This window comes from Aythya ferina (genome assembly GCF_964211825.1).
Source record: "Aythya ferina genome assembly, chromosome: 5".
Taxonomy (NCBI): Eukaryota; Metazoa; Chordata; class Aves; order Anseriformes; family Anatidae; genus Aythya; species Aythya ferina.
In genome coordinates this window covers 17,759,277-17,779,371 of record NC_140301.1, presented here as the reverse complement: position 1 = coordinate 17,779,371, position 20,095 = coordinate 17,759,277, and the positions used below count along the sequence as shown (strand labels likewise).

Genomic DNA, 20,095 nt, shown 5'->3' with positions numbered 1-20,095 from the left:
ACTTTGAACATTTAATTCTTATTTCAAGAAATGAGAATGACTTAATATTGTTTGCTATATATATAAATACTCTTTCTTTCCTGTTTTTCTCTATTTAGTGACATGCATTTTAGTAGAAGCATTTTTTCTCATGAGACTCATTAATAGCTGAAATCAGATTATATTAGTGAATTACTGAGCTTCTGATAACTCGCATGAGAACATCTTGTCTTTCACTGTTTTGACAGTGAATTTGTTGTACACAAAATACCTTGACTTTTTTTTAAATTGTAAAGTTCAACAGGCTCGCAAGATGGGCAAGCAAGTAATCCTAGTAGCAGCAATAGTAGCCAAGATTCCCTTCATAAGGCCCCCAAAAAGAAGGGGATCAAATCCTCTATTGGACGCTTGTTTGGTAAGAAAGAAAAGGGACGACCTGGACAAACAAACAAGGAAACATTAGGACAAGGTTGGTTTGCCTTCTTTTTACATAATAAATGTAATGAAAAACTGAACTTTAGGGTTTATGTATCAGTATATATGCGTGTTTATTGTTGATTATTTGATGCTGATGCACAGAATGTTTTTTCAAACCAGACATACCGAATCTTCTCATAGGTACTTTTATGAAAGCTGTACTCAAATTCAGCAAGTCGGGTATTTTTTGATTGCGTTTTTCTCTATGAAAGCATGTTTATTCCTATGTGGTTCTTATATACTACATGTTGCTCTTTGAACATTTGACTATGATTGACATTTATGTAGCCTTCATAATAACATACCTTTACAGTGTAGCACAGGAAACACCATCTTGTTCTGTGTTTCAAGGTTTTAATTTCCAGGACTGCTGTTGTTTCAAAACCTTCTTACAAAAAAACTTCTTGCAAATTTCTTTCCTATTCATATAATTATAGGAAGCTAAGCTTTTAGAGCTTAAACTTAATCTTTAGGATTTTGGCTTATTTATGTTAAGAAGGTTTGATACTGACTTGAAGAGGATCGTTATTACATCATTTGCTTCATTTTTTTTTAACCTTGCATTCTGGAGGATCTTTTCATATGTTGATGGCATCTTGTAGTTACTATTTTCTGCTGTGTACTGATTCGTAACAGCTTCCAGCCATTGTATGCTCGTTATAGCTGAGCTAAGAAGAACAAGCCAACTCTTACCTGTTGCTTTTATTGCTAGTCTGGTTCTCCAGCAGACAGTACTTAGTCCCCCTGGTGACCATGAGTGATGTGGGGCCTTTCAGCAAATTCCTAGTTGTCACAAATCTTGCCTAATGACTTTGCGACTCACTGCCAACAATCAGCAGCTGAGCTGAGGAAAACCAGTGTCAAGCTATAGTCATAAGATTTTGATAATGTGGAAATAATAAATGGAGTAAAACAGAATTGGAAGGACAAATAGTATAAAGTTAGCAACAGCACGATAGTGCATAAATCTAGCAAAACAACCAATACTATGGAGTATATAAAATAGAAAACTGTTCTGTTTAACAAGGTAACTAAAGATTTTGGGCATTCTTAATAGTAATTCACATTCGCAGATGTGAATCAGATGATTTTCAAATTCATTTGCAGCTGTTTGGCAGAGGATGTCTTGAACAGTTTATTTCTCAGTAGTCAGGTGGCTGCAGTTATGAAGACCACTAGTGTCTTTATGTCGTAGAGCTAAGACAACATCTTGCTAGCAGGACATATTTTGCAAGTATTGGTATAAATTAGCACAGAAATATCAGGGTGAAATTGCTGTTGCATCCATCTTGATTTTAGTGCCTTTTGGTTTCTTAACTATCACCACTAACAAGCACATTTCATAAACAGGGAATAACATTTGCATAACATAAACGAGGCAGGTCATGGATTACTTGATAGATAAAAATCCTTCTGAAGCAGTGCTAAATGCTCCTTCAGACATGCACTTGAAAAATCATGGCCAGAACATATTTACCATTGCAGAAAATGGAAATTAGTTTGTGCATTTCCTATATGTGAACTATCCCATCTTCTAAGTGCTTTATCATATACTATTTAGAAAAGGCATTAAGTGTGCCAGGAAGTCTTTAACAAAACAAAACACTTCTGCATTGGAATTGCACAACAAATGTTGTTGAAATACAGGCAATACTAGAATGGTTCTCCATCACTATGTATATGGGATCAACAAGATGAAATGTAATATTTGGCAAATTATCTCTTTTGCATTTCTTTTGTAAAAGCTCTTTTTTGTGTGTGTGGAAGAAGCTTTTTTGACATGGTCTCTTCCAGTTTTTGGATCTGATTTCACCAAAAATGATCTGAAGACTGCTTTAACATCTATCATAGTGATAGTGTGCATAAAGCTACCGCTATAGTCATGTGTGATGAAAAGCTGATTGCAGGCTTCAGCAGTGCCATGCAGTCAGCGGATAACTGCAGCTGATGAAGTTGGGGTAGGTTAATTTCCAGGGAGTGCTGTGAAAACCAGTGTGACTAACAGTGCAGTGGCTATGACTTACTATGATGTTTTTATCAATGTCCTGCTTATTTACAAATAAATATTGCAATCCAGGAGCATGTCTGTTTAAAATGACAAGCCTTTATTAAACCAAAAGTGAGAAATACAACACTTCACCAGTGAGGTAACATAATTCCCAAGAGGTGCTTTGGAATACTGTTCTATACCTGTAGAAGTCTTAGAGTTAACCTTGCTCATACATTTTATAACTTTATTGCTAGTATAACACCTGAAGTTAGTACAAAACAAATGAAGTTAAATGAAGCTATACAGCTGAAACAGACAGAAAACTGGTAACTTTGATGTAACTGCATTATCCAAAGACCAGTTATACTGTAGTCTACTAGAGATGAATTACGTCTTCTTAATCCATGTGAAAATACTTGCCAGGTCTAGTAAGCATTGCATGATTTCCCTTACAAATATTCCAACCAGTTTGGTACAGTCACTACTTGGAATTTCCAGCAAAGCATTCTCATTGCATCACTTCCTGGTTCAAACACCTAGATATGATGTGAGTGTTCTGAGATCAATTTCCAGTAAAACTCTTCTCTCCGAAGGTTTTGCCATCAAGGCTGAAGTACAAGCAGGAAAATGTTAAGAAGAGTATTTGCACAGTGTTTTTATTTTTCTTCCTGCCCTTACTCCACCATTCACTGTTATTTCTGTATCTGATCTTTTAGTTGGAATCTTCATTTATACATTTTTGGGGTTTTGTCTGAATAATCACATGTTGCCTTACCATTTGGATATGATAACGAAAGGAGTGTTAGACTATGAAGTATGATTACGATAAATACTTAGACAAAACTCTCAGCCTGTTTTGACTTTTATGGACCTGACAGGAAAAAAAACTTTCTGCCACTTAAATGAAATGAAATCTCCTGATAAAATCAGTGTGTATGTTTCTGATCAGTAATATTACAAAGGTTTAAATATTTTTGCTCAGGAAAGCAGTAGTGATGTTTTGATCTATAAGTATGTGGCCAAAATTGAGATGATAGTAAGTGTTATGTCTTTGTTTTTTGCAGTTGGCATGGCAGAAGCAGATAGTTCCTCTCAGGATGCATTAGGTCTCAGTAAGCTTGGAGGTCAGGCAGAAAAAAACAGGAAAATGCAGAAAAAGTAAGTTATCAAATATTTTTAATTCTTTGTTAAGGTATTGCTTTGTTTAAAAATGCTTTGTTTTCAGTTTTGTTTTCAGGCGTTTTTCCCTAGTATGGTGCTGTGGCTATTAAGCTTCTGCAGATTTTTTTTTTTATTTTTTTTAACTAACTTCCAAGAACATTAATGGTAGTGTAGTCTTGGTAAGTATGCCATGAAGTTCAGTGATGAACCAGTTCTTATTTAAATCCTGTAATAAACTTGGAGATAAGAAGCAGACTCTTATCAAACCCTCCCACAATATGTTATATTTAATACCTGCTTTGGGTTCAACTCATTTGAAAAACTTCCAGTGTTGCCTTTTATTACTACTTGTTCCACAGAGTGCAGTGTGAAAGCATGAAATGTTCTCTACAGGCATCCTTCTGAATGTATTTGTTTTTGTATTAGAGCTGCTGATTGTTTGCTCCCTTCCCTCTGCCCACCCCCCACTTCTGTTTAAGGTTATCTTGATATTTTTGCTCATTGTAACAGCTGAATTTTTCTACCATATACCCATTTCTTCATTTTTAATAAACTGCGACTCTTTCCTTCCTTTAGGGAAGATCCATCCTTTTAGATACGCATTTACTTTTTCCTAATAATGAATTTTTTCAGAATGTGTTCAAGCAAATCTTTGGTTTAAAGTTCACCTCTGCATGTTTTGTTATTCCCAGACTTAGAAGAAGCAAAGACTCATAAGTGTAGGTGAGAAATAGATATTGCTACTAGTAGAAGTCTTGACTTAATACTTATATGGTAATACAGGAAGCACTTGAATTTATGCAAGTAGGATCAGGCATTCTTTGCATTTTTCTACCCAAAGCTGAGCCATCTACTTTGTACTTCCGTTGCTTTTATTCTGTCCAGCTGTTATTACTTTCAGTTAAAAAAAGCTGAGATCAGAACTATCTTGCTTTTTCTTGCCTTCTGAAGATTAAAGAATGAATGTTGAAGAGACAGTGTGCTAAAAACACATTTGCGAGAGAGATTTCTTGCAGTACCTAAGTTCTATTAGCAAATAAAAATAATGCCTGTTGGCTTCTAATGAAAACCAGCAGTGTGGTAGTTTGAAAAGTCAGAATGGAATGTGGTTTTGTTTGTATAACAAAGCTCAGCTGTTTTTCTTCACTGTTAGAGTGAAGGCAGTAACATGTTATTATGATCTGATATTTTCCTTTTTCTACAAAGCTTTAAAGTTGTACCATGTCTTGCTTGAATAAATTGTTTTAATCTGATCACGTTTAAGTAGCAGGAGGCCTTTCTTCAAACAATATAGATATTTCTCAATATCAGCAACAAATTGTATTCTAGAGTAGAGTAATCTATACTGTCTTTTATAAATGCAAAAAGAGCAGTTGCAGATAAACCATAAATTTTCTTTGTAAACGTATTCTGTCTTTCAAAAATTTACTACCAGTACATAAAGTATACATCACGGCTGCCTTGTTCGTTGCGTAAAGTGCAACAGTCTGTATTTGACAAGTGAAAACTTCTCAGTTTGACTTGCCTAGCTGTTAAATATGGATACATATGTATTTACAGGAAAGTATCTACAGTTTAGATATTTCAGTGAAAGTGGGTATGAAACAACTGCATTGATGAAGATTCTTATAATGTGTAGCACTTATTGCTGAGAGCAGCAACAAAGCTCTTTGAACTTCATGGAGATGCAAATCTACCATTTAAAAATCTTAGAAATATACTTTGATTTGGTTGTTTCAGGATCCTGATAGAAGTCTGAACACAGGAAACAATATTGACAAGTGTCAAAGATCGCTTGCTGTGTCCTTGAGATGTTTTGTTACTTTTATTTAAAAAAAAAAAAAAAAAGTAGCTAGTAACTAGTTCTATTTATAGTTGTCTTTCTAATCCCTATTTGCCTGCTTATCTTTTTGATTTCTTCATGCACACAAGCAGGCTGAGGGCAGTATTCAGTGTCTTTACTAACAAAAAAGCTATCTGTAGCTACAGAACTAAATTAATACATATTATTTGTCTTTTTGTATGCCTTTGGGTTCAGTTTAATCTTAGTTTATACTTTTCTTTATTGTTTTATTTTCCTTTTGTTTACCATTTGATGTGGTAGTGCAAAATCAGGGTAAGTTCATATTTAATTTGTTAGGATTATTGTGAAGTGATAAATCTTGTTTGGATTTTGTAGTAATATATGAGAAGTGCTAACTTATTTCAAAAAAGTGTATGAGAAGAGAGACTAGATATATAATTTGTTGTGAAAGTGTGTTGCTGAAATACATCCAATGTCTTAATGCTAGTACAATGTCTTGTCTTAATTTGCATGGTGTGAATTTTTTGTAAGGAACATATTAAATCTTAGTTGGAATTAGTTTTAGAATCTGGGGTTTAAAAGTTGCTTAGGAATTGTTAATAGTCATGGCAAATCAATTTAAAGGTAGATGTATTTCTATAAAACTTGCTCTTTGCTTACTAAATATATGTTGGCTTTAGTGTTCTGTCCATTCTGTTCATCTTTGAGCTGTACTATTAACAGTGTTTGCAACTGTATTTGTGCTTTTCTGTGTACAACACAACAAACTTAATGCTGTGTTTATCAGAAAGGAAGGCTAGCCTAAGTTTAAGGTAACTCTCCTTAAAAGAAGCTATACAGTGGATGCCATGTAAAATTGGATGGTATGAAACAAAACTGGCATGTCAGTTGCAATCTGTACGCAGTCTGACTATGCATTGCTCAAACACAGTGAGTTTCTGGTGAAATCGGAAGGTAATTACTGGTAAAGTGCTGTTGGGGGGGAAAAACACAAACAAAACAGATGCATCAGTTGTAAATACCAATAGCATCTACCTTTATAATAGCATCTATCCTTCCCATGAAATGCCTTTGGCTGTCTTGAATTCTCAGTTTAATGACCTCCCATCAAAGTGAGTTTTTCTTCTTGTATATGAACAAATTCAGCAAATAACATTCTACCTCATGGAAGCATTGCTTTTTGGATCTCTTGAATGATTTCTGCTTAAAGTTACCTTATAACCATTGTTTTATTTGTTATTTTTACACATTTGCCTCCATCACATAACATTTGCCCTCCAGCAACACAACTGTTTTCTGCATATAGTGGTAACACCAAGTTTAAAGTTTGCATCGTAACATCATCTTCTGTTTTTGATACATTGTCTCTCCTGCTCATCCCCAAATCACTTACTGTTTCATGCCTAAAGCGTGCAGAGAGGCCAATGAAACTACAACTCTCTGAACTACAGTGCCCCCAAACAGCTTTCTAAGCTGGGGGAAGGAGAGAGGCAGCACTCACGTGCCCTCCTGTTATCTTCAGGCTGCTTCAGTATATCTGCGCTCCTTTGTCACTAGTGCGCCTCCCTCACTGCATGGGCATGTTAGCGTACCAACCCAAAAGGAAGACAAACACCAGTTTTGAAGTTTAACTCCTCTGAAAAATCATTGTATTCCTTTCTGGCAAATACAGTATTAAACATTTTATTCTGTTCTTACCAAGCAGTATTTTACAACGTCTTTCTTATTTGAAGACTTAAAATAGAAAAATATGTTACTAGACCCAGTACAAGTAATAAAGCAAAGCAGTGTGTTTAGGGCTAGTAATTTGTAAGATTAATTTCTGTGCTAGCAGAAATTAGCTGATCCTTTATTCTCACTTTAGCTATACGTGTATGTTTGAAATACATGAATAATAGATATTAGCTTTTAGTCTTTTTTTTTTTTTTTGTCACTGAAATCTAGCTGTTGAGCTGCTAATTGCTGAACACTATTTCAATATTATTGGATCTTAAAATGGATCCATTTGGTTATTTATAACCAGCTATATGACAGTTCCTCCCTCCTTCCTCTTTTTCATTCCTGGGTAGCACATCTAATTGTGATGAAGTATTGGAAGGTTCTTCTAGAGTATTAGGAATTGATCAATATGCAGGTGAAGTGCTGTGTATTGATAAAACAGGTACTAGTATACTTATTACTTCATTGATTTGTGATATTTAATTAACCATCAATATAATGTGAGAATCCTAAGTATGCTGCCATGTCTAGAAGACATGAATTTTGTTTTGCATTAACAACAACAAAAGCTACTAGTCTATGATAATCTCATTTCAAGGTGCTTTGTGTCGTGGTTATAAAATGTGTAATTTTTAAATGTTTTATAATCTTAACTCTCCTCAGTGATACAGTTTGAGAGTCAGGGAGATTGTTTGATTTAAAGTGAGAAAATGATAAATACACAAAGGAAGATCCTGAATCTGTAGTTTTGCTCCTTGTCTTTTCAATTCTATACTTGCAAGCATGAATAAAAAAAAAAAAACAAAAACAGTAAAAACACTGTCCAGTTACATGGAGTTGTTTCTCTAAACTTCTGATGAGTGGAAACTAAACCAAATACAATTGGCTTTCAAAGACAGCTTAAATATGCTTTTTTTCCAGACTTCATTTTTTTTTCTTTTTAAAGACAGATGTCTCCAAGCAGCATTGCATGCTATACACGCAACACTAGTTTTTGTCTCTTGGCTTATGAAACATATTTGGAAGCTATTTATAGGGATCTTGTGAGCTTCCATTGTTTCTGTAAGCTGAATTGTCAATATTAAACTTCAGTCTGTTCTGTTTCAGAATAGCAAAGGAAATGGTGTAATCTTAACGAGATCAAAGCTGAGTTTCAGTACATAGCCTTTCAGAATTTAATTGCTGACGTGTGGCTGTCTGAATACAATAGTTGTCTGAAGCTATGCCTGAAATTCTGACAGGCTTTCTGTTGCAGAGTGAAGTTTAGCAATTAAATAGTTTGTCTTGATTTCTAGCCTCAACATCTTAATGGATGGTACTACTTTTGTGGCACAGATATCTGATCTACTTGTACATTTCCACAGGTTTTGAATCTGCATGTTGAAGAATGGCTACTTTGGTTCAGTCTAACTTGCTGAGCAGAAAATGACAGCAGTTGAGAATCCTACTGACAAATAAGTCAGACACCTCCACTTTGTAGTGGCAGCGTTGGCCTGAGTGTCAGTAGCAGCTTCAGACATGGATCATTCTTTTGTTTCCTAGAGGCAAGATCTGGCATCTCTGCCACACAGACGTTTCCTGTCTGGTTCAGCTTACATCACTACATAGTCCTTGTCTATTTTCTGTGCCTGCGTTAGCAGTTAGATTGTTGTACCTGTATGGCTTTTGATCATAGTGTTTAAATTGGCATCTACACTAGTTTCTTTGTTATTAATAAATATTTTTTATTGTAGACATGAGCTGCTTGAGGAAGCCAGAAGACAAGGCCTACCTTTTGCACAGTGGGATGGACCCACAGTGGTTGTGTGGTTGGAGGTAAGTGGTCCCTCCAGAATAAATGATAATGATTGTACAGATGTTTAAGGAAGCTAATATTTTGGGGCTAGAAGTGTTTCCCAGATCTGATTACTTCCTTTTTTGTGTTTCAGCTGTGGGTAGGAATGCCAGCCTGGTATGTGGCTGCTTGCCGAGCAAATGTGAAAAGTGGTGCTATCATGTCAGCCTTGTCTGATACGGAAATACAGCGTGAAATTGGAATTAGTAATCCTCTGCATAGGCTGAAGCTGAGGCTGGCCATTCAAGAGATCATGTCATTAACAAGTCCGTCTGCCCCTCCCACCTCAAGGACGGTAAGGAAAATGATCCAGCATTTGACATCTTTTAGGACCATTGGAATGCTAAAAAAAATAAAATAAAATAAAAAATCTACCATAAGTATGTAACCAAAAGGATTTGAACCTTAGTATTTAAGAATGTTTCTAACTTTTCTGGAAATTAAATGAAGTAACAACTGCATTTTCCTTAAGAGCAGTTCATATCAGCGTAAGTACATAATCCAAAATACCTAAAGTACGTGCTATTTACTTCTGCTTTTGGCCTCAAAGATTTATAATACACATGAGGTATACATGTATGTAGAGAAACTTGTAAAATAGTTGGAGGCCTTTTCAATTCATGAATGCAAGACCATTAATTCCAACCAATGATTCAAACTACATAAAGTAGGAGTCCAACTGCTCCTATGTACTATAACACAGTTAGACAATTCAAGGTAGTATAAGTTCTGTCTTACGAGTCTATCTGTTCTACAATCTAAAGTTATTTTGGGGGTTCCTGGGATTATGTTCTAGACTACAGATGTGGTTTTTGGGTTAGAGCATGGTCAAGTGTTTGTTCACTAATTACATCAGTGAAAGCTATTTATCACATTCAATTTTGTTAATATTTTTGAAGAACAGTGATCTATACTAATAGAATAAAAGCCTATGCCATCACGTTAGATAGATATACCTATACTTAAAGACTCCAGAAACCATTGCTTTTGCCCATGCCTGCTCCTTATGTGTACCAATTGCTTATATGTTCTGCAACCTTTCCTCTTTGTTACTGCTTTCCTTTCATTGGATGTGATTGGTTCACTGTGGGGTCATATTAGACCACGGGAAATGTCTGGGTAACACATGAAGAAATGGAAAATCTTACAGCCACACAACAAACGGTTAGTTTACGGTGTTGCCACTTCTGTTCCTTAGAGTGCTTTTCTCACTTTTTGAACTACCAAATTGAGGATCATTTGTTCTTTTTTCTATCTTTTCTAAAAATTAATGCAGTAAAGTTCTGTGTTATGACTTCTTCTAATCATTAACCTTGTAACCTGCATCTTGACATTTTTTTTCAGAAGGGGAAAAACAGTTTTAAGACTAAAAAAAAAAAAAAATCAATTCCCTAATCTGAAAAAGGGAACTCTGATTTCCTTTAATGGGCAAATTGATTTATTTGTGCAGAAATTTCTTCTCTCCGGGAAAAGTTAATCAGTAGATGGGTTTTCCAAATTCTTATGGAAGAATTGGTGTCTTGTGTAATTTTCACAATGCATGATGCTTGCACTATGTAGATTTGTCTGTATGCAGTAGACTTAGAGTTTGCAGTGCATCTTTAACTTTGATCTCATTACTAAACTTAAGTACTAATACATGTGTTCTTTTGCTTTTCTAACCACGTAACAGGAAGATGAGGAGGGAAGCTGGGCTCAGGTTGGAAACTTTATTATTATAGATCATATGTAAACTGTCACGATAATTACAGCATGAAAAAAAATCTTTCTTTCATTGTTTGTTTTAGTGACTCTTGGTGTGGCTTGGACTGGGAGAAGGGGGAACTACGTGTTTTTATAGTATATACTTAGGAGAGACTTTTAGGTTACTTAGAAGCTTCAGTGTTTTCTAGTGCTTCCAAGATTTGGTGGTTAATTGTGGAAAATTTGTGAAATGCCTTGTTACATTGTGGATCCCAAAAGTTATGCATGAAGTTTTTTTTGATAGGTCTGTTAGGGGAAGAATATTCAGAAGGCTTCGTTATCGTTAGCTTTCCAAAATATTTGTTCTCAAGCTTATGAATGTCCAAAATAAAGTTGCTCATTCTTAATGAGCATTGTAGTATTCTGTATATTTAACATACTAGATCAAATTAAAATAATGTAATGATGTAAAGACTGGAATGTTTTGGTGGGGGATGCAAGCCAGAAGTCCTGCAAGAGTATCAGTCGTGCAGAAAGTCTCTGCTCAGCCTGGCCACCATCATAGGTGTACTGCATACTGAGCCTAGATAGATAAGTAGATTTCTGTGCACTAATTCTTTAATCCTCCTTGATTGTTTTCCCTTAGGGTAGTGACAAATCCTAATTGTATTTTCAGGATTGAGATAGTTCAGTATTTTATATGGAGATGTAAACAAAACTTGGGATTTCCCTGTGACCCGTATCTTTGGATGGTATAGTCTCTTCTCGCTTGGCCGCCCTCCAGCTTAAACCTGTTTAAGTCCCATTAACTACTTCTCAAATACTCATTTGCAGGTTGTCAATGATAACCCATAGCTTACCTCCCTATTAGAAGAATAGCATGATCTTTTCAGTCAGCTACCTAGTAATGGCTTGAAGAAATGCATTTCTATGTGGCCTTGCCTCTTTCTAGAACATGCTGTCATTACTCCAGAGAAGAAATACAACTTTAGACTTGCACAGTGAAAGTGAATTATTACCCTCAACTTTTGAAAAAAGAGAGCTGTTACTTTTTGTTGCTTAAGGAATGATTGGATGCATAGTTATAAATTCTCTTCTTTTTAGAAATTTCCTACAAAAAAAAAAAAAACAAAAACAAACAAACAAAAAAAAACTTGGTGATTTACAGGTCAGACATGCAGGGGGAGGGAAGGAAGTCTTTTTTTGGTTAAGGGCTAGCAATTATAATTCTTGGTTCTACAACAGTGAGCTTTTTCCACTTTTTCTTATGATTGGGATCAGTTTCTGAAAATGGTTAAGAGTATTAACCCACTGCCCCGCTGCAGTTATTTTTTAGATATCTTGTATTTTTGTGCTTAAAAAATATCTCCCAAATTTTCAAGAGATACAGTATTTTCAGCATCTTAACAAAATGAAGTTCTTTGGCTCTTGCTACCTAAAACAGTATATCTTAGTCTTTTATGATTTTATTAGATTTTAATTTTTTCATACTCTTTAACGTGAAATACATTAGGGCAGTTTTTTACTGATATGATATGAACTTGGTTTTCTTCATGAGGGTGACTTCTTCAAAGACATACACATACTATTTGATATTTTTGATCTGTTTATCTTTACAGGCTGAAAGTTCCATAGGTATTGTTTTATCTTTTTCTTTAAAATATGTTATCTAAAAAACCCTTTTCTCTTTATTTCTCATTTTAATAAGCTTATTACTTAATTTTTAAAAACAGACGTTAGCATATGGTGATATGAACCATGAGTGGATTGGCAATGAATGGCTCCCAAGTCTGGGGCTCCCTCAATATCGCAGCTATTTCATGGAATGTCTTGTTGATGCTCGAATGCTGGATCATTTAACTAAAAAAGATCTACGTGGACAACTTAAAATGGTGGACAGCTTTCACAGGTAAATAGATTTAATATGGAGACTAATCTTACAGCAAATATTTGTTACCTCTAAATATCTTTTTCTTCTCTAAACAGAAACAGTTTTCAGTGTGGAATTATGTGCCTACGAAGACTGAACTATGATCGAAAAGAACTTGAAAGAAAAAGAGAAGAAAGTCAAGCTGAAATTAAAGGTTAATGATTTTGCCTTAACCTCAGTCTGAATCCTACCTGTTTTCACTGATCTACCTCAAAAACGTGTTTAAAATAAAAAGAACATTGGAGGGAGAAATCATAAAATATCTGTGTTAAACAGGAGATATCTGGGTCCTGAATGGTGAATCAGGAAATATATCATTAATGTATTCACTCGTGCAGGGAGATGATACAAATTTAGGCATTTTTTAAACTTAATACTTAATAAAACTTAAATTTGAGCCACAACTAAACATTGTAGTACAATGAGAATTTCGAACATCTTTTGTGTTGACTTAACTTTTCACCTACATAGCTTCATTGTTGCTTGTGGTTGGTAATTTTTATTAACTAACACTTTATCAAAAAAAAATAAATAAATAAATCCAGGTGACGTAAGTGTTTGTATTTTGACATTCATGGTGAGTGTTAAACAAGAGAGGAGGCAATGAAGAAGCAAATTGGGAATTCAAAGCGTTTTCCAAAACTTCACATACAAATTTTCTTCCCTGCCCAATATCGGAAGTGTTTTCTGACATCTTAGACTGAAACTTTAGGGTTATCACACATGAGATTTTGCTTGGAAGATTCTCTGCCCTTTGTTCCTCTTTCCTCTTAAAGTGCTCATACCTTTTGGTTGTTGTCTTAATGAACTGATTGCACCTGGAAATGTTCCCAGGAATTGCAACTAACTGGCATGAAACAAGCCTGTGTGGAGGCTGATAAGCTTTTTTAGCCTCCTTAAATGGTATAAAATGGTATAGCTGCATCCATTTCCTATAGGGAGCTGCTTCTGTAACATTTAACTCTTGAATTGCTCCTCAGAATTGTTTGGGAACAATGCTCACCGACACAGATCAGAAGCAACGTGTTTCAGGATTATAACAGTTCAGTTGGTATAGGTAAAAATATAGTATAAAAAAAAAACAAAAACAAAAACAAAAACAACACAGCACCTACTGATAAGAACATAATTTTTGTTTGAATATTGGTATTTAAAAAGTGTTTGCTACTTCATAGATGAGCTTATGTTGATCTTTGAACTGTTATTGTATGAAATGCCTTCAAGCAAATTTCAAATACGTTTACTTTCCACTTCAAAATTATGATTGCAGAAAATTGTAGTAGTGTACATAAGCCTATATTATTAAATTGGATGTTGTCAAAACTAAAAGGTAGATAAAAATTATAAAGCACTGTAGTATAGCTTTCTGTTCAAATTCAGTAGGAATTGTATCAAACTGTTAACAGGATTTTTCTGTTGAGTAGGAAAAAACCACAAAATATTTAGTCTGTTGTGAGTAACAAACCCTTAAGAATGACAGTGTACAATAAAAGATCTTGGACAATTCCCACCTGCATGAACAGTATTCCCTACTTCACTTGCCTCAAAACTAGCATGACAGGAAACTCCCTCTGTAGGCAGAGAGGAGATTGAGCAAGAAGCAGTACTTACGGCTGCAATGAAAACTGCTGTATGGAAGGGATCCAACACAGAGTGTTTGGGGTGTAAGTGTGGAGTTTTGTTTCCAATTCAGACTATCTCATGCACTCCAAAATTGCGGGGGAGATTAGTTCATGATGTTAAGTGTTAAATTACAGAATTCTTTGAGGGCTACTGTTTAGCAGAATACAGATCAAGAAAGGACTGCTTTTTTTTTCCAGAAAAGTTACATTATATAAACAGGAAACTTTTTTTTTTTTTTACTTCCTAGATGTCCTTGTCTGGAGCAACGAGAGAATGATTCGTTGGGTATTGTCCATTGGTCTTAAGGAATATGCGAATAACCTTGTAGAGAGTGGAGTTCATGGTGCACTTGTGGCCTTAGATGAAACATTTGATTACAATGCATTAGCTCTCTTATTACAAATACCCACTCAGAACACACAGGTACGGAAAAATCGCTTTTATGGTTGATGGTTAAGATTGCAAGTGACTATTTCTCAGATAAGTGAGAAAATCATATAACTGTGCTTTACTTAGTATTTTCTGCTTACTAACTTCTAGTTATTAAATTTGCTTGAACAAACAATATTTTTTGTATCTTTTCCTCATAGCCCATCTTCACATTAGTATAAAACTTAACCTTTTTTGTTTGCTAGTTTTTATTCTGAAATAACTCAATTTGAGCAAGAAATAAACGTAATGTCAGAAAGTTAAAATGTTGTAACTTCCCAAATACGAAGAATGTTCCTTAATCTGATTGGAAGGTCTTAAATGATTTAGGTTATATTACATATAAAAAATGAATACAGATTCACTAGCTTTTTAGCATTAATTTTTTTTTTTTTTTTTTTTTTTTACTGTGAACTTTAGGCCCGTGCTGTTCTGGAGAGGGAATTTAATAACCTTCTTGTTATGGGCACTGACAGAAGACTTGATGAAGTAAGTTATATGAGCTGTTGATTTGTCCTGTGGTCCTAGGAACTTTATCAGAACTGTGAAGTGAAAGAATTTAGCTTGACCCTTGTTAAGCTATTGACAGAGTTGTCACAGAAATCTTAACTTGAAACTCTTTATGTATTTCTGAATATGGCAGTGTTATGTATTTAGGTAAAATAACTCTGAATGTGAAAGTGTGAGGTGACATACAAGTTCTGTAGCTCATATGGTTAATGTCTTCTAGCAGCACACTTTTGGCTGAATCACTTTTTCTTCTGAAATGTGTGAAAATCAGTGACTAGTGTTGCATATGAATGAAGTATACTTCATAAAGCCACTGTATAGTTTATTTCAATCCTTTGTTATAAAAAATAGTATTTCAAATAATTTTGAGTGTATTTCATAAAAGCTCGCCTTATTATTTGTTAATACTGGTATAGCATGATCAACAGAAATACATGTTCATCAAAGTTTTTATTTTATTTTATATTATATTATTTTTTATCAAGTAATCCTTGATTTTTTGGGGTGTATAAACTTCATTCAAACATAGCAAATAGAAAGCTGTAACAAACTAGGTGTGAGATTCTGCACTAGCATGGCCTGACAAGTACTATGTGCAGTTTTGAACACCACAATATAAGGACATAAAATTATTAGAGAGTATCTAAAGGAAGGCAACAAAGGTGACGGGGCAAGATGTATGTTCTTTGGTTTGTTCAGCCTGGGAGAGAGGAGACTGAGGGGAGGCCTCATGGCAGCCTGCAGCTTCCTCATGAGGGGAGTGGAGGGGCAGGTGCTGAGCTCTGCTCTCTGGGAACAGCAACAGGTAATGTTTAGGCAGCTCCAGGGAATGGCATGGAGCTGCCACTAGGAAAAATTTCTTCACTGCGAGGGTGGTTGGGCAGTGGAACAGGCTCTCCAGGGAAGTGGTCACAGCAGCAAGTCTGCCAGAGTTCAAGAAGCGTTTGGACAACACTCTCAGCCTTATGGTTTGTTTCTTTGGGGGGGATGGTCCTGTATGTTGGACTCTATGATCCTTGTGGGTCCTTTCCAACTCAGGATATACTATGGTTCTGTGACTTTTGTAGTCCCTGTGAACCTGTAGCATTAGTGCAGGAGTGCATTAAGTCTTTTAACTTTTTAAAAAGCTTTTAAGGTGCTCTGTGATGTAATTCAGTGAACAGTTGCAAGCTAGTATTACTTCGACAAGTGAGTCTGAACTCTGTACTACCTCTTCCTCTGTGCTAATGGGAATTTTTGTGGTAGTACATATAGGAGGAACTGATTCAGATTATGACTAAGGTAGCAAAATAACTAACGTGGTTAACTATATCAGGAAACAACTCTATGATACGTGAGAAACATTCATGTTAGTATTAGGAAGAGGATAGAGGATGTGTGAGTGTTTGCTTAAACTGCTTTTGGATCTAGTAAGTGAAGTGTATACCAGTATGTTGCTGTGACAGGTCTTCATTTGTTTTGCCTTGTTCTTTTGCCTAATAGACTTGTTGCAGCCCTTTTGTGCTGCATCCTAACAGCTGTTCTTAGTATGATCTGTACTAAGGTTTTAATAATATCAAGAGAAAGCAGCTTGATAGTTATAAAAGTTACTTTTCTGTAGTGATGCAAGAGAAGGAGCTTTGAGGGAACAGGTGTTCTGCTCTGTGCATCATGAAGATCTCTACAAATAATGCAGATGCTTGTCTCTGAATTTTGATCCCAAAAGGGGACAAATTTAATGTAAAATAACATTAAAAGGATAGAATTGTTTCTAAAAGTGAAGCTGGCAAATGCAGGTGCACAGTGGATATTGTGTATTAACATTCACTGCAAAAGATATCTTTGGAAGCAGGATTTAAACCCTTGTATTTAAGGTGTAGTGTTGTATTTCTGAAAGACACAGATGTATGATTGGAAGAGAATGCAGTTGGGTAATTACAAGATAAGTACTCCTAAGTGCTTAGGCAAAACACTGAACAGCAATAAAGTATTTACTACATTTACATCTTCGTCCTCACTATCATTCTATCATTTCTTGTAATTTATAACGTGAGATGTATCATCATTCCTGTAAGACAGAATTTAAAGTTAAAAACAATTGTTCAGCTTAAGCCTCTATGTTCCAGTGTTCCCAAAGCAGCTCCTGTGATCTGCTTCACTCCTCATATCACTCACTTATTCTTAGATGATATGACACTTACAGATTACCGCAAATCATGAAGTAAAAACATCTGAAGTACAAAAAGGTTTTCCTAGATGTGCCAAGCACATGAATTTCCATAGTTACTGAGGTGACATGCCTACACTCCAGCAAATGAGCATATATTGTTGAAAACAGAGACCTCTGCAGCTACTAGAGCTGAACTGTTCTGAAAACTAAGTCTTTCAGTCATGGCATATTTACTTACACTGTAAGTAATCCTTTTAATGTCAGTAACAATCCTAATGTTTTGAATTGCTAATGATGTTTATCAATTTAACAGGATGATGATAAGAGCTTTAGGCGAGCACCTTCATGGAGAAAGAAGTTTAGACCAAAGGACATAAGAGGTTTAGCTGCTGGATCAGCAGAGACTCTTCCTGCAAATTTCAGAGTTACAACCTCAATGTCTTCACCCTCTATGCAGCCAAAGAAGATGCAGATTGATGGTATTGACTTTGTATTATTTTAAGCATGATGCACTTTCTTTGCTTGAAATTACAGAGAAATTAAGTTCCAATTGCCTCTTGCTCCATAAAAGCATCTGCCTTGTGCATGATTGTATATGTAACACTGTTTAACCGTTGGGTGCTTTATAATTCCAGGGAACTGAACTAGATAGAGAGTTACTTTTTGCTTCATTGGAATAACAATGAGAATTATATTTATTTTTTTATTAAGCTAGGGGAACAAAATGACGTTTTAATAGAAGTCTTGTAGTAACATTGTGCACAATTTCCAATTAGTAGCAATTAGACCTATGTAAGTCCCAAGTCTGAGATGCAGTAAAATACATTTAGCAAAGGGTATAAATAAACACACAGGTAATTTTGTGAATATTACAACTAGAGTAAAATGTGCACTTTTCTTACAGTGGTCATTTAACTGAGTGTGTTTGAAACCACTGTTTAATTCAGTTCTTAGAATGATGTATATGTATATGGGTACCCCCATACTTAAAAGGAAAAAAAAAACCTTAACCCCCCTTCAAAAAAAAAAAAAAAAAAAGAAAACATCACAAAAGTCCTTGGAAATGAAAGTTGATCAAGTGCTGCATGAATTATCTTGTCAGTTTTAAAGCAGTCTCCTGGGTAGCAGGAGAATAAACTTCCACTCATTTATTTATTTACTTTTTTTTTTTTTTTTTTTTTACAAACTACAAGTAAAAATGAATAGAAAATGCATTTAATTAGAATAGGCAGGATGAGAATTTGTTCATAAGCTCAGTTGTCTCAAGTTCTGAAAAGTATATTTGAGTAAAGCTCAAAGAAGCAACCTTTGCACCTTATATGACTGTCTAAAATGTGAGTTGCTGTATATTTTAAATATTTTCACGAGCACAAAATATATTCCAGAATTCATGTGAAAAAATATGTAAAATAAGTTAAATCTTCTGTGTGTAAAAGCCCTTCCTTTTTTTTTTTTTTTTTTTTTACTGTATTAAAATACGTATATAAATTAGAAAACAAATTACTTTTGCACAGTTTGTGTGCTAGTTCACATGCAGGTTTTTTAGGAAACTTTTTGTTAGCCACTGAAAACAGAAGTGGTTAATGTATAAACTGTACAATAAACAGCTTTTCTAACTTGTAACCTTAGACTTGAGTGAGCATAATAGCTGTAGTCACACTGCTGTGTTTTTTTTTGAAAACTAACATGCATGCTGTGTTCTGCATGTCTTCCCATGCTTCTTGGAATAGGCAGTGTATCAGGAACACAAAGATTGGATTCTGCTACAGTAAGGACCTACTCCTGTTAAAGCCTTCTCCTGGTGAGTAAAGTGGATAGGTATAATAGTAAAGCAGCTATTTATGTAGTAAAATGTCAGGTGTTTTAGCAGAATGAATTTACATGCTTACAAAATCCTTTTGAGTTTGAAGGGTAGATTGTTATATTCAAAATCCACAGCTGTTCTTACAAAGACGACTGAGTTTTGGTATTTACTTCTGGAAGTTACTGTATTTAAAGTGTTTTCTAAACAGCCTCAAAAAGGACACATACTAAATAACTGTAGAAAGTGTTGAAATCAAAAGTTGGATGAAACAAGTAGTGGAAGTGGGGAGAAGGGAAAAAGAAATAAATTAGGGATACAAAGGAAAGAAAATAGTGTGTGACATTGCAGTTTAGATTATTTCAGTCTTTAAGTTTTATTATCTTTGTTTTCTAAGGGTTAATCGCATAGCTTTCTAGTTCTTGGATTTTTCCATACCATTGGGATTACTTAGTTTTGTTGGATTTAGCTACCTGGAGTCTAAAATTTGGGTACCTGTGGAGCAGTGCCAACGATAAAAGACAGCTTGATAACACAAGGGAATTTAACATTTGTTAATATACTTTTCTTCAAATCCTGAACCTTTTCACACAAGTTTTAGCTCTAAAGAGTTCTTATGTATAAAATATCGATGAGGGAAACTTAACACAACTCAGAATGTGTGGATCTGTCAGTTAAGGGGCCATCTTGAAATCTTTTTAGTTTAAAACATCAAAATTTTGAGTATTCCCCCCCCCCCACTTGCCACTACTTATCCTCACTGTTTCAGAATTTTCTGTAGTCAGGTGACCTAGGATGAAAATCTAGGAAGTGAAAATATGTGACTTTGTGTGCTTTACTTTGTAACTGAAATTTCAAGAAAGCAATAGAACTGTATACGTTATGGCATGGCAATAATTTGATGCATGACTGCTACATAACTGAATTGTTTGTGAGGAACTTGGAAGGAAATCTGTTTCAAGAAATTGCTAATGTTTTTTTTTTGCTGCTTTTTTTTTTTTTTTTT

At 34.9% G+C, this 20,095-nt stretch overlaps 1 protein-coding gene across 5 annotated transcripts in view; it reads left to right on the top strand.

Annotated features, from left to right (window-relative positions):
• Nucleotides 1-20,095, top strand: part of PPFIA1 (PTPRF interacting protein alpha 1) — a 58,183-nt gene that overhangs the window by 36,596 nt on the left and 1,492 nt on the right. Inside the window, exons 18-29 of one of the 5 annotated variants that reach the window (XM_084520225.1) lie at nucleotides 276-448; nucleotides 3,511-3,604; nucleotides 8,864-8,945; nucleotides 9,059-9,259; nucleotides 10,066-10,128; nucleotides 10,637-10,663; nucleotides 12,381-12,556; nucleotides 12,634-12,731; nucleotides 14,448-14,623; nucleotides 15,050-15,118; nucleotides 17,602-17,767; nucleotides 19,019-19,089. In XM_084520225.1, the coding sequence (XP_084376351.1) occupies nucleotides 276-448; nucleotides 3,511-3,604; nucleotides 8,864-8,945; nucleotides 9,059-9,259; nucleotides 10,066-10,128; nucleotides 10,637-10,663; nucleotides 12,381-12,556; nucleotides 12,634-12,731; nucleotides 14,448-14,623; nucleotides 15,050-15,118; nucleotides 17,602-17,767; nucleotides 19,019-19,077 (1,384 nt within the window). In that variant the 3' untranslated portion in view covers nucleotides 19,078-19,089. The remainder of the gene's footprint in view (nucleotides 1-275; nucleotides 449-3,510; nucleotides 3,605-8,863; nucleotides 8,946-9,058; nucleotides 9,260-10,065; nucleotides 10,129-10,636; nucleotides 10,664-12,380; nucleotides 12,557-12,633; nucleotides 12,732-14,447; nucleotides 14,624-15,049; nucleotides 15,119-17,601; nucleotides 17,768-19,018; nucleotides 19,090-20,095) is intronic. The other 4 variants (XM_084520227.1, XM_084520228.1, XM_084520226.1 and 1 more) reach the window with 4 other exon arrangements.